Source organism: Nansenia antarctica, assembly GCF_963989245.1.
Source record: "Nansenia antarctica genome assembly, chromosome: 1".
Lineage (NCBI taxonomy): Eukaryota > Metazoa > Chordata > Actinopteri > Argentiniformes > Microstomatidae > Nansenia > Nansenia antarctica.
Genome location: NC_137674.1, coordinates 7159926 through 7174076, shown reverse-complemented (window position 1 = coordinate 7174076; position 14151 = coordinate 7159926). Strand labels below are relative to the sequence as shown.

The 14151-nt window shown below is 45.9% G+C and overlaps 1 protein-coding gene across 1 annotated transcript; it reads left to right on the top strand.

Moving 5' to 3' along the window:
- Positions 1–944: 944 nt before the first annotated feature.
- fbln7 (fibulin 7) lies at positions 945–13907 on the top strand (the record flags this gene model as incomplete). Its single annotated transcript, XM_080547181.1, has 8 exons — positions 945–1022; positions 3034–3196; positions 6260–6436; positions 9323–9448; positions 10008–10217; positions 11071–11208; positions 12269–12407; positions 13535–13907. 8 exons carry the CDS (start codon positions 945–947, stop codon positions 13905–13907), a joined length of 1404 nt encoding a protein of 467 aa, XP_080403307.1.
- Positions 13908–14151: the final 244 nt, after the last annotated feature.

Here is a 14151-nt window from a genome sequence, read left to right as displayed (position 1 = left end):
CAAAAAAGCAAAGGGTGGCTACTTTGAGGAATCTAAAATATAAGACATATTTAGAGTTATTTCACACTTTTTTGTTAAGTACATCATTCCACATGTGTTCATTCATAGTTTTGATGCCTTCAGTGAGAATCTACAATGTACCAAATAGTCATGAAAATAAAGGAAACACATTGAATGAGAAGGTGTGTCCAAACTTTTGGCCTGTACTGTACATTGAGCTTTTTACATTCGGTGTTTGTTATTTCATGTATTTAGTTTGTATAACTCATTATGTTATTTGCACAATGATGGCGAAGTTGTTTGAAATGTCGGATAGGTTAGATAGGGAATTTGGACTCAATGCTTCTGTAATCATGTTTAAACAGTTAGGTTTTAACATCATCCTTACCAGCATTTCACTTAATTAAACGTCCTGCTGATCGCAGGCGATCACACACAAAAAAGAAGAATTAATTCATTATTTGTTCATAGGCCTAACGCACATGACAATGTTTCGTTCCACCCCATCAACTTCCAGGCGGTGGCCTGGTCAGTCTAGGAATGGATGGGGACACAGGCGAGTGAAAAGAAAAGGACATTGGGGCGAGAGAACAAGCTCATTCAACGCGGCTGAGGTGTCGGTGGGAGGGAGTATTACATCCACTGCTTTAGAAAGTTGGAGAGTCGTATGGTGAGAGTCGTATGGTGGCAATGGAGTAACTGTCCCATCCCAGGGCGCACGGACACGTGACCACCGCAACCACTGCCGTTCCACACGCACCTGATGAGCATCCTCGCTCCATCGCTGAATCCACCAATTGCGCAAAAACGGTGCCGAGCGGTGTCGTATTTTAGAATACAGCTCATTGGGGTTTTCTTTTCATTCAACATTTGTTAGAAGTTTAGGTTTTTTGTTGTTGTTGAAAACTCGGATACTCCACAGATCCTCAGCTGGACTTACAGTTATGGTTCTGTCGGCTCCGCGCAGCTGTTTGCTTTTGCTGTGTATATCAACAATCCATCATTGTCATGGTGGCGCACAGGTTAGTTGGTTATATTATAATCCTTAACGTTTCAAAATGTGTGGTTATTACTTAGGCTATATCGCAGCGTTAATTTTATATTAGGGACAATGTTTTTTATTTTCTATTAACAAAAAAACACATTACACCACAGAGGTCTTGCAGCTCTGTAGGCTGTATGTGCAGAAAACACTTTTGTGTATTTTTTAAGTGTATAGTTTAAGCAGAACATGGAAGGTGACTCTCAAAGAGAGATTTGGTGCCATACCATAAGGCATGTTTTGTCATTTTATCCTGGAGCACAACTGTTTATGTGGGTTAGTTGGCTATTGTGTCCCGTAATAAGCTGATGGCATTTCCCTTTGCCTAAAAGGATGTCAAATAACACATTAGAATTCTTAATAAGGCATAGGCCTACTCGTAGGCAGTGCACCTCTGTGAATATAACTTAATATTGTAAACTCAACTGTTAAACCTATTGATGTCATTTCAAGAATCCAAGGCAATGCATTTGTCTATGGACTTGTGATTATTGAACTTGTCTTAAAGGATTAGCAGCTACTTCAATGTTCTCTAACAAACATTGGAATGGCTTATCTGTCAGTTGCTCTCAAGTAGCCTAGCTGTTCATGGCAACAAGGCAATGTTGAATACAAAGCCGGTCCATTCAGGATTTGTTATCCTATAAGGCAGTGTCTTCCTGCCATGCAAAATATACAATCTAGGACCAGCGTTTTGGACAGAGGTCTCTCAGACATCTGCCAAACAGCTTTTGTCCAGCTGCCGTCTGCTACCGCAGCAGTAAGTGGAGATGGAGAGAGAGAGAGGGACAGACAGAGAGACAGACAGACAGACAGAGAGACAGACAGACAGACAGAGAGACAGACAGACAGACAGACAGACAGATAGATAGATAGACAGACAGACAGACAGACAGACAGACAGACAGACAGACAGAGAGACAGACAGACAGACAGACAGACAGAGAGACAGACAGACAGACAGAGAGACAGACAGACAGAGAGACAGACAGACAGACAGACAGACAGACAGACAGACAGACAGACAGACAGACAGAGAGACAGACAGACAGACAGACAGACAGACAGACAGAGAGAGAGACAGACAGACAGACAGACAGACAGAGAGACAGACAGACAGAGAGACAGACAGACAGAGAGACAGACAGACAGACAGACAGACAGAGAGACAGACAGACAGAGAGACAGACAGACAGACAGACAGAGAGACAGACAGACAGACAGACAGACAGAGAGAGAGACAGACAGACAGACAGACAGACAGACAGACAGACAGAGAGACAGACAGAGAGACAGACAGACAGACAGACAGAGAGACAGACAGAGAGACAGACAGACAGACAGAGAGACAGACAGACAGACAGACAGACAGACAGAGAGACAGACAGAGAGACAGACAGACAGACAGACAGACAGAGAGACAGAGAGACAGACAGACAGACAGACAGACAGACAGACAGAGAGACAGACAGACAGACAGACAGAGAGACAGACAGACAGACAGACAGAGAGACAGACAGACAGACAGACAGAGAGAGAGACAGACAGACAGACAGACAGACCGACAGAGAAGTGCATGGTGAGGCCTCTCACATGTTTCTTCAGGTGAGTGCCACGAGGGCTTCCAGAGACAGCTGTGGATATGCACGGGTTGAAGAAGGTATTATAATGACAGGAATTGTGGGTATGATCCCTGAATCTAAGACAAGGTGGCCACATCGTAACAGTTATAGCACAATAATAAGATGTCATATCTGGTTGAGCCTAGATACCTGTTTAGCATTGAGTTTGGTTGTGTTTGTCTACAGTTTATTGGAAGTCATATTCATGTTTGATTATTCTCTGGGTGCAATGCTGTCATATGTCTTTTTTTTTTAACACAATAATCTGTTTATTTAGGCCTACATCCAATTCAAGAGGATACCAGTATGTGGTTGTCTGAAAACCATCTTTTCATCGTTAACCATACGTATGTGCTTGCGTGTTGACAGAATTGCATGGACAAGCACCAAGTAGTTGGGGTTCTCCGTCAAATGGAGAAGTTTCTGAAGGGCCAAGAGCTGAGGTTCACAGAGGGCCTCCGGATCATGAAGTCTAAACTGGCAACCCTGCAGAACTCTGTTTCAAAGCTTCCCCAGGCAGACCAGTCCGCTGGTAAGTAAACAGAGCATAGCACTTAGAATAATTCTTCACCCCCAACCACCTCTCCCATGCCAACCAGCTCTCTACCATGCCAACTAGCTCTCTACCATACCAACCAGCTCTCTACCATGCCAACCAGCTCTCTACCATACCAACCACCTCTCTACCATACCAACCACCTCTCTACCATGCCAACCACCTCTCTACCATGCCAACCAGCTCTCTACCATACCAACCAGCTCTCTACCATACCAACCACCTCTCTACCATACCAACCACCTCTCTACCATACTCTACCATACTCTACCATGCCAATCACCTCTCTACCATACCAACCAGCTCTCTACCATACCAACCACTTCTCTACCATACCAACCAGCTCTCTACCATGCCAACCACCTCTCTACCATGCCAACCACCTCTCTACCATGCCAACCACCTCTCTACCATACCAACCAGCTCTCTACCATACCAACCACTTCTCTACCATACCAACCAGCTCTCTACCATACCAACCACTTCTCTACCATGCCAACCACCTCTCTACCATGCCAACCAGCTCTCTACCATACCAACCAGCTCTCTACCATACCAACCACTTCTCTACCATACCAACCAGCTCTCTACCATACCAACCACTTCTCTACCATGCCAACCACCTCTCTACCATGCCAACCACCTCTCTACCATACCAACCAGCTCTCTACCATACCAACCACTTCTCTACCATACCAACCAGCTCTCTACCATACCAACCACTTCTCTACCATACCAACCACCTCTCTACCATGCCAACCACCTCTCTACCATGCCAACCACCTCTCTACCATACCAACCAGCTCTCTACCATACCAACCACTTCTCTACCATGCCAACCACCTCTCTACCATGCCAACCACCTCTCTACCATGCCAACCACCTCTCTACCATACCAACCACCTCTCTACCATACCAACCAGCTCTCTACCATGCCAACCACCTCTCTACCATGCCAACCACCTCTCTACCATACCAACCAGCTCTCTACCATGCCAACCACCTCTCTACCATGCCAACCACCTCTCTACCATACCAACCAGCTCTCTACCATACCAATCACCTCTCTACCATACTCTACCATACCAACCACCTCTCTACCATACCAACCAGCACTCTACCATACCAACCACCTCTCTACCATACTCTACCATGACAACCACCTCTCTACCATACCAACCAGCTCTATACCATACCAACCACCCCTCTACCATACCAACCAGCACTCTACCATGCCAACCACTTCTATACCATACTCTACCATGCCAACCACTTCTATACCATACCAACCACCCCTCTACCATACCAACCACCTCTCTACCATACCAACCAGCTCTCTACCATACCAACCACCTCTCTACCATACCAACCACCCCTCTACCATACCAACCAGCTCTCTACCATACCAACCACCTCTCTACCATACCAACAATCTCTCTACCATGCCAACCACCTCTCTACCATACCAACCACCCCTCTACCATACTCTAACGTGCCAATCACCTCTCTACCATACTCTACCATGCCAACCACCCCTCTACCATACTCTACCATGCCTGATATTGTAATTGTCCCAACAAAAATGAAGGTACATTTTCATGATTTGATACTTGTGTATTTGGTATCAGCTATTCAGTGCTCTTCTGTTGTATTAATATGTACCTACCTAACTGCTCTCGTTGTTTCCGATGTAATTAGAGTGGCCCTATGGAGTACACCATGAGTACCTCATAAAACTTGACTTCAAAGGCTCTCATTAAAGTAGATAAAAGTAGGCTTGGGTCGGGTCTGCACCAGGTCTGCTGTGGAGACAGGAAGTGTCTACAGTAGAGACAGGAAGTGTCTACAGTAGAGACAGGAAAGCATCCTGTCCAGAGGTGAAGTGAGGAGTGTCAGAGGTGCTGTCCAGAGGGTGAGGTGAGAGAGTGTTACAGGTTAAAGAGGAGTGTTCAGTTTGCCATCATGGCTTCTTAGGAATGTAGTGTTGAGTTTGCAGACAAACCATTCAGCTGTAAGCTGTAAGTTGAACCCTACAGATTGTCAGTCGTCATGCTCTTACTGGAGCCTTACGAGTAAGCGAATTATGTTTGTCTTCATTGTTACAGTGAGTGACCTGACAGCAAAACGTGCTTTTATGGGATCCACATTTCCTCTTGGTATTCTAAATTAACAACAGGAGGAGCCCAATTGTTTCACCCTTAATGGACTAATGAAAAACAGGAGAAGGAAAATTGTTGTTGTTGATGTTACTATTGAAAACCTCTGGAAATGTGTGTGGGTCAATGTGGAAATAGTTTATCTTTCCACAACAGTTGTGTACTTGTCAAAGCAATTTACCACTGTTTCTTGGCACTGATTTTACCTGAGATTAGAACAGTCCGCCACTGATTCATTGGTCAATGTTTGTGTATAGGAATGAGAACAATAATTGGAAATGCTTTGTTGACATAAAATAAACTGGGAAAATAAAAAGGAAACTAGCCATGTGCTTGCAATTACTTTAAGAATCTTTCATCTCGTGTTTCTGGTTTTGTGTATTTTTGTTCAGAATATTACTACAATCTTTTCCAAATTGTTCTTAGGAAGTATTATGCAATAGATGGGGTGTGTCCCCCCAAAGTGAAGACTGTACTGTACTTGAAGTCAGCACTTTTTCGTTTTGACTTTTGCTCACTCTGTCAGAGACCTCATTATTATATTTGCACTTTGATTCTCAACTCTGTACCTTTTTGTTATTCCTAATGTATTTATCCTCAATGTGTGGATTTCTTCTTCTTCTCAGTAAAAGTTGTAATTTAGTTAATGTTTTATTCTAGCGTTCCTCTCAGTTCTCACACTGGCATTATTCCCCCCCAGCAACAGAATCTCCACTGATCTGCTGGATTAAATGAGGCATTCCGTCAGTCTTTTCCCATGAAGTCTCTCCAGTAGCCAGTGACACATGCATGTCTACAGGCAGATAATACCAGAGGATGTTGGGTGACTGACTCTGCATGTGACAATCCTCCCTCCCACTTTCTCTCTCTCTCTCTCTCACAGCTCCCTCCACCTGCCCCCCCCTGGAGGCGCCTGCACATGGAAGAAAGTTTGGCTCAAAGTATTTTGTGGGTCATGAGGTCCATTTCACTTGCTCCCAGGGTTACCACCCCGTTGGCCCTGGGACACGTGTGTGTCAGGAGAACGGCAGTTGGAGTGGTGTCAAGACCGTCTGCAAAGGTACGGCCCTCCAAACCCTCACCTAGACCACCCCACCTGGCTTGTTTGCTCTCGCTCTTTTAGTTGTGTTAAATGTATTTTTCCAGAAAGATGTTTATGCACATTATCACAAATGATGTCATTTCTTCAGGCACATACCCTCCAATGACAAAATCCCAGGTTTTTGTGGCTACCAAATGGATTTTAACAAGTGAACGAAATGGGACATTTTACATAGAAATAACTGTTGGTTATGCCGCAATATCTGAAAGGTTTGCCATGCTTGTGTTTATTAATGCTACTTCATTAACAACTGGAGTTAGCAACCTATGAATGGAAAAGGAGACAGAAGCTGCCTGTCATTTGAGTACTGGTTCTATATTAGGATCAAGAATAATACTGACTCTCCCCCCCTACTCTGTCCTCATCACCCCGCCCTGTATCCACCGCCACCTCTGTTTGAATTGGTGGAATGCCTGGAGCAGGGCTGCTGGGTCACATTATTCGGCTGCTCGTGGAGAAATCCCCGCTCAGTCCCCATTCAGGGTGACCTTGGCTGAGCAGCCCCTGAATGCCAGGCTGAAAGAGAGAGCGAGCCCCATAGCACGACAGCCAGTGAAAGGGGCTCCTCACACAAACAGATAAGGCAAAGCAAAGAAAAGGGCCATTCTTCAGGCTGACTGGGAGCTCCAAGCCACACTGAATGTAGCTCTCGTTAAAGTGGCATTAAATGTCTGGAAAACACAGAAAAACACCTGTACTGCATTCCACTGTGGGGGTGCCCTCCCCTCCCCTCTCTGTGTTTCTATTCCCCATAACCAGGATTGGCAGAGCTACTGTAAGATAACCAGCCCTCTGCTCATGTTTCTCCGTGGTCCCCTTTGTCAGGGGGTCCCAGAAGGCTGGGGTTAAGTCCACACACACATTTCATTATGCCAGGCCCATGGTCTGATAGCACACAAGTATGCTAAGCATGCTATTGATGGCTCCCATAGCCCCCTCGCTACTGGAACTTAGTTGACATTCCTGACAAGTGAAACAGTGAGTTCATGTGTGCTCAAGTGCTATGTAAAAAGAGACTGCAATGTTTAAAAAATGACCAGGAAAAAAGGGCTACCCACCCGGCACAATCTAATCCCTGTGGGTGTTTCTAAGGGGAGGTAGAAGAGTTCTAAATGTAGAGACGACTTTGCTTTAAAAAAAAAAAAAAGCACTGCATTGAGAGTGGATGAAAAACATAGATGTCGCAAGGAGTTTCCAGGGGAGTGAAGTGGGCATTAACATCTGTAAATGCTCTAGTGGTGGGCTGGTGGCCCCCCCGGGGAAGGCAAATAAACACGCGCAGGATTAGGAGTGGAGTCGGCCGGTACCCTCAGAGAAACCCAGCCGGGGTGCTCTCTCCTTCTCCCCCTCCTCCGTCAGTCTTCACACACGTCTGGGCGGCAGAACCCCAGTACAAAAACAATGGGCCTGGGTCGCCGGCTGCAGCTTTTTGTCAATTTTCTTCCAAAGCTTAAAAAACTAAACAAGCTTAGAGGCAGTTGTAGGAATGTCTGTTAACCCGTGAGTTATTTCTGTTCCACCGGTCCTAGACCTGCACTAGGCTACACCCATTTTGAACAGAATAATTTAGTTGCGGATTCAGTATGAAAATGGTGCATAGTTACTAGTTACATAGTTAATACCATGTTAGTTAGTTTGTACCATGTTAATGGTACCATGTTAGTTAGTTAGTTAGTTAGTTAGTTAGTTAGTTAGTTAGTTAGTTAGTTAGTACCATGTGAATAGGCCAGATTGTACAGAACAGGATATCTCTCAATAATTTGATAGTAAAGTAAACCCCTCAAAAAAAGTTTGGAAACGTTATTTCAGTCGATTCTTCCTCCAATTGGTATTGTATTTTATAGCGTTGGAAAGCCTGATTAGTCACCTTTACAACGAGGTACAACTTGTAAGGATCATGCATTCGTGGAATGAGTAACACAGCTAAATGTGTGGGTAGCGGCCCAATTTTTTTTGCCAAAATCCCCTGCAATATTCTTCTGTTGGTATTCACTCTCGTTTTGAGCTTCAAGTGCTGGCAGGTGTATGCCAGTCACAGGTGTGTGACTGGCACCTGAAAGGCACCTAATTGACAGGAATGATATTCTGGGGCCAGTGGCGATCCCATATCTCCAGATTTTGGCAAATATCTTTGGGCCGCTACCCACACGTTTAGCTGTGTTGCTCATTCCACGAAGGCATGATCCTTACAAGTTGTACCTCATTGTAAAGGTCACTAATCAGGCTTTCCAACGATATAAAATACAATACCAATTGGTATTATTAAAGGGGAGGAATAATCAACCAAAATAACGTTTCCGAACTTTTTTTGAGGGGTTTATAAAAGCTAACCACTTACAGGGGAATTAATGATTATTTACTGAAGACATACTAAAAAGAATAAAACAATGCTCAACCCTACACAGCTTGCTGCTGCATGAGGTAAACATTTCACCCTGCCCTGCCCTGCCAACCCCCTGCCCCATACTAATGCACCTCCCCCACAACGTCTCCATCTAACTGGCAATTAAAGCTATTTACAGTAATACCCGTAAATTCCCATGCATTGGATGGAGGCCATAGCAGCACTATGAATTCATAGTCTATTTATAATGTAATGTAATGTAATGTAATGTAATGCAAATGTAACGTAATGTAATACAATGTAAATGTAATGTAATCTAAATGTAATGTAATCTAAATGTAATGTAATCTAAATGTTAGCGCTAGTGCAACAGAAGCGAGATGGGGGGTGAGACATTTACAGGGAGTAGTAAACCCTGTAAGGGTGTAAGCATCCATTAACTCTTAGCTAGTTCCAGTAGCCCCAGTTGTTGTCATGACAACTCTCACCTGTCTCTGCAGATGTCAGTGAGTGTACCAGTAACCCCTGCCAGAACGGAGGCACCTGTGTGGAGGGCGTCAACCAGTACAAGTGCACCTGTCTCCAGAGCTGGAGCGGGTCTCACTGCCAGCACCAAACCCAGACGGGTCAGTACCACCAGAACATTTAATGGCCTTCAACTTCTCTCTTATTCTTTGTCTTGTTTATCTACAGATGTTGTATGTATAATATAATACTCTTTAATGCGTATTCTGCACCCATGTCCAGCCATTTGAGATGATCTCATTGTGTACAGTAATTGTTATGATGTTATGTTGTAGATACAGTGTGTGCACCTTGAAATTATGGGGTATTTAGTGGAGATCAGTGACAAAAGAATCTAAATAGATGTTTAAAGTTGTGTTGTAATACAACAAATTGTGGAAAAAGTCCAGGGGGGTGAACATTTATTGAAGGCAGTCCATGTGTTGTTATTGTTCTGTGTGTGTGTGTGTGTGTGTGTGTGTGTGTGTGTGTGTGTGTGCGTGTGTGTGTGTGTGCGTGTGTTCGCGCGTGTGTGTGTGTATGTGTGTGTGTGTGTGTGTGTGTGTGTGTGTGAGAGTGTGTGTGTGTGTGTGTGTGTGTGTGTGTGTGCGTGTGTTCGCGCGCGTGCGTGCGTGTGTGTGTACGTGCGTGCGTGTGTGTACGTGCGCTTTTATTGTCCAGTGGTTCACAGGCCCTCCCTGGGCCTCAGGGTGAAGGCTAAGCTCCCTCTCTCGCCTTTCCTTTCACGTTCAGCTCCGCCTGAGTGGAGTGTCATGAACGACCCGGCGTTTAGCCGGAGGCCTCGCTGTGCCAAGGTGGACCGAGCTCAACACTGTAGCTGTGACGCAGGCTTCCACATGAGTGGCACCTCCGACAACAGCATTTGCCAGGGTGAGCCGGTGCCAGTCCAACATCTGACATTCATACTGACAAGAGGAGTGTGAGATCCTTTTAGAGTTGAGGCATTTTAGAGCTGCTTTTGTGTTGGCTAGCTGCTTTTGTGTTGGCTAGCTGCTTTTGAGTCATTGATGTGGAGCCTTGTTGACACTCAACCAGAGTTAGGCACTGTGAGCAGTAGATGCTTGGAAGAAATGATACACAGAGGTTCTTAATTGAAAAAGAAGAGAACGCACACCGCAGAAAACTTGGGCGAGGTGCTGGCGACGGAGCAGAATACTAAAGAATAAAGTAGAAGCCGCACAGTCTCGTTCCAGATGCATAAAGTGTATATTTATTGACAACGGTTTCGGCCGTAGCCTTTGTCAAGTCTTAACCGTTGTCAATAAATATACACTTTTTGCATCTGGAACGAGAGTGTGCGGCTTCTGCTTTATACAGACGTTCTTAACATCGGTCCTTAACATGGCAGTAGGGTGCCGTAGTTGTATATGTAGTCATCTAGAGGACTTCTCTCATCCCTCTCCTGTGCTGCTCCCATGCTTTTTCCAGGGATGTCAAGGTCTCTGATACGCAATAAGCCATTAAACATCTGGCCCAGACAGCCCCAGTCAGACAGAGGGAACCTCACCCCTTCACCCGCTCACACCTATTTCCATAATGCATCACTCCTTTTTCTTCAAATCTTCACTCTTTCCCCCCTCTCCCTCTCTCTTTTGTCTCTCTCTGCTCCCCTGTAGTCTGATGAAGGCCACGTGTCTGACCGTGTGACTGGTGTGTGTGTGTGTGTGTGTGTGTGGCACACACACACGTGTGCATGTGTTTCTCTCTCCCTCACGGGTTGCAGATGTGAACGAGTGTGAGGTGTACAAGATGGACCAGGGGGGGAAGCTGTGCGTCCACGAGTGTGTGAACGTCCCCGGGTCTTACCACTGCTCCTGCCCCAGCGGGTACAAGTTGCTACCGGACGGGCGAAGCTGTGAAGGTGAGTGACAGGAGGGGACCGGAGGACAAAGACTCCTTCACAGGGCGTCGCCATGGTTGCCATGGTTCTGGCTGTAGTTTGCAGCTTACCGGGAGGGGGACATGATTTACTTGTGCAACAATCCATTAGGTCATCCCATTACAGCTACCAGGGATAAGTAAAGGTAGAACGAGAGAGTAAAGGTATGGAGAGAAGAAGGGATAGAAAGCGTGCTCCAGCTGGTGGTGTTTCTGTAGCTGTGGGTCTGAAGCTCACCCTGAGGCTAGCCAGTGGAACGAATGACCTCACCATTTCCCTAGCAGAAGGAATGTCCAGTACACAAGGTGTTTGGGGCAGACTAAACTGAAGAACCAATCATATGATAGACCCCTGTCCCCTGACTGTGGTCACCAGGAAGCAGGGTGCCGGTGAGGCGGGTAGAGGCTGGACATCTCTCTCTCTCTCTCTCTCTCTCTCTCTCTCTCTCTCTCTCTCTCTCTCTCTCTCTCTCTCTCTGTCTCTCTCTCTCTCTCTCTCTGTCTTGTTCTTCCTTTATTTGCATTCTCTCTCTCTCTCTCTCTCTCGCTCTCTGTCTGTCTGTCTGTCTGTCTGTCTCTCTCTCTCTCTCTCTCTCTCTCTGTCTCTCTCTCTCTCTTTCTCTCTTTCTCTCTCTCTCGCTCTCTGTCTGTCTCTCTCTCTGTCTCTCTCTCTCTCTCTCTCTTTGTCTCTCTCTGTGTCTCTCTCTCTCTCTCTCTTTCTCTCTCTCTCTCTTTCTCTCTCTCTCGCTCTCTGTCTGTCTGTCTCTCTCTCTCTCTCTCTGTCTCTCTCTCTCTCTCTTTGTCTCTCTCTGTGTGTCTCTCTCTCTCTCTTTGTCTCTCTCTCTCTCTCTCTTTGTCTCTCTCTGTCTCTCTCTCTCTCTCTCTCTGTCTCTTTGTCTCTCTCTGTGTCTCTCTCTCTCTCTCTCTCTTTGTCTCTCTCTGTGTCTCTCTCTCTCTCTGTGTCTCTCTCTCTCTCTCTCTCTCTCTCTCTCTCTCTCTCTCTCTCTCTCTCTCACACATGCCTCCACTGTTTTGTACTCCAGATGTGGATGAGTGTCTGACCCAGCAGCACAACTGCACTCGTGGGACAACCTGCATCAACACCGGGGGAGGCTTCCAGTGTGTTAGCCCAGAGTGTCCCCGCTCCCATGGCAACATCAGTTATGTCAAGACTTCTTCCTTGTAAGTTGACACCTGTGGTGGCGGTGGTGGTTTTGTACATGTGTTTGTATAGCACTTTCTCATGGATTCTCATTAATATGTCAAGAATATGAAAATAGAAAAAAAAAGATATATATATATGGTCAGTCACCGAACATACATAATATTAAATTAAAATCATACTTACAGTACAGTATATAGTACATTTCATACACAGATGCAATACATTGCTTCAAGAAAGACTACATAGAAACGGAGAAAATAAACCGAATGTTGTCACATTGTTTGAACAACTCTCAAACCTTCAAGAGTAGTTCTACATACTCTGATTCTAGAGCCAGATGTTCAGTCTCCTGGCCATATGATCACACAACCACTGCTACTTCCAAGCAGTCTTGGCTTCAGTCTTAAACTGTGTTTGCCAACCCCTCACAAATTGCCTCATTTAAAGGCAATAAAGGTATGAAAAGTAGCCCTGTCTACTCCTAGTGAAGCATCCATGTGGTGAAAGACTGAAGGACTGCCAGTAGAGTCAATGTGAGAGAGAGAGAGAGAGAGAGAGAGAGAGAGAGAGAGAGAGAGAGAGAGAGAGAGAGAGAGAGAGAGAGAGGGGTTTAAAGTGATGGAATAAGCAGAGGGGGGAGGGAGGGAGGGAGGGAGGGAGAGAGAGAGAGAGAGAGAGAAAGAAAGAGAGAGACACAGCATGTGATCTCACAGTATGTGTTCCTGATCCTGGTCCTATAGATGTAGTGTGTCGCGGGGTGGGGGGTTTAGGGGAGGGGGTGCATCAACCTCTAAATCACAAGCCTAAGGAAGAATTATGTACGCTTTTGGTTTTCATTTATTTTCCCAGGAAGACAGACTTTCTCAGACATTATGTAACCGATTTATATAGCGGGTGTTTCTGTAACAATACCGTGGTCCACATGGCCAACCTGGTGATTTTATAGTGAGTGAGTACAGAGTCGTGTGTATTTTTTAACCATATTAAAACCCCTTCTTCTCTCATTTAGGATTTTATCTGAACATTACACAAACTTGTTGAATCATTGTGTCTCACGTGTGAGTGTTATTAGTGAAGTTAGAGCCCTCACTTGTGTGTTATTAGTGAAGTTAGAGCCCTCACTTCCTCTGTTTTTCCCCCACAGTCAATGTGAGAGGAACCCCTGCCCTATGGAGAGCCGTTCCTGCCACTTGGCCCCTAAGACCATATCCTTCCACTACCTGTCGCTGCCCTCCAACCTCCAGACCCCCGCCACTCTGTTCCGCATGGCCACCGCCTCCGCCCCCGGTCGCCCCGGCCCAGACAGCCTGCGCTTCGGCATCGTCGGGGGGAACTCCCGGGGGATCTTCGTCATGCAGCGGTCCGACAGGCAGACGGGCGAGCTGATCCTGGTGCAGGCCCTCCGCGGGCCGCAGGACATCAGCGTGGACGTGGACATGTCCGAGTACACAGACCGCACCTTCCAGGCCAAGCACGTGGCCAAGGTGAACGTCCTCATCTCGCCCTATAACTTCTAACGACCGAAGGAGGAGGAGGAGGAGGAACAAGTGAGAGGGACAGAGAGAGGAGAGCAAAACTATCTCATGTGTATGAGTATCCTCATCTTCCGTTCTCACATGCCCATGTGTCTGAGAGGTCAAACACTGGCCTGGTTTCTCTTTTGTGCTCATGTTTCAGAAGGAAGGCTGAAAACCAACACAGACAGAGAGAGAGAGAGAGAAAACAATCAGTTATGCAAGAGCTTTCTTGAATATAAGGGTC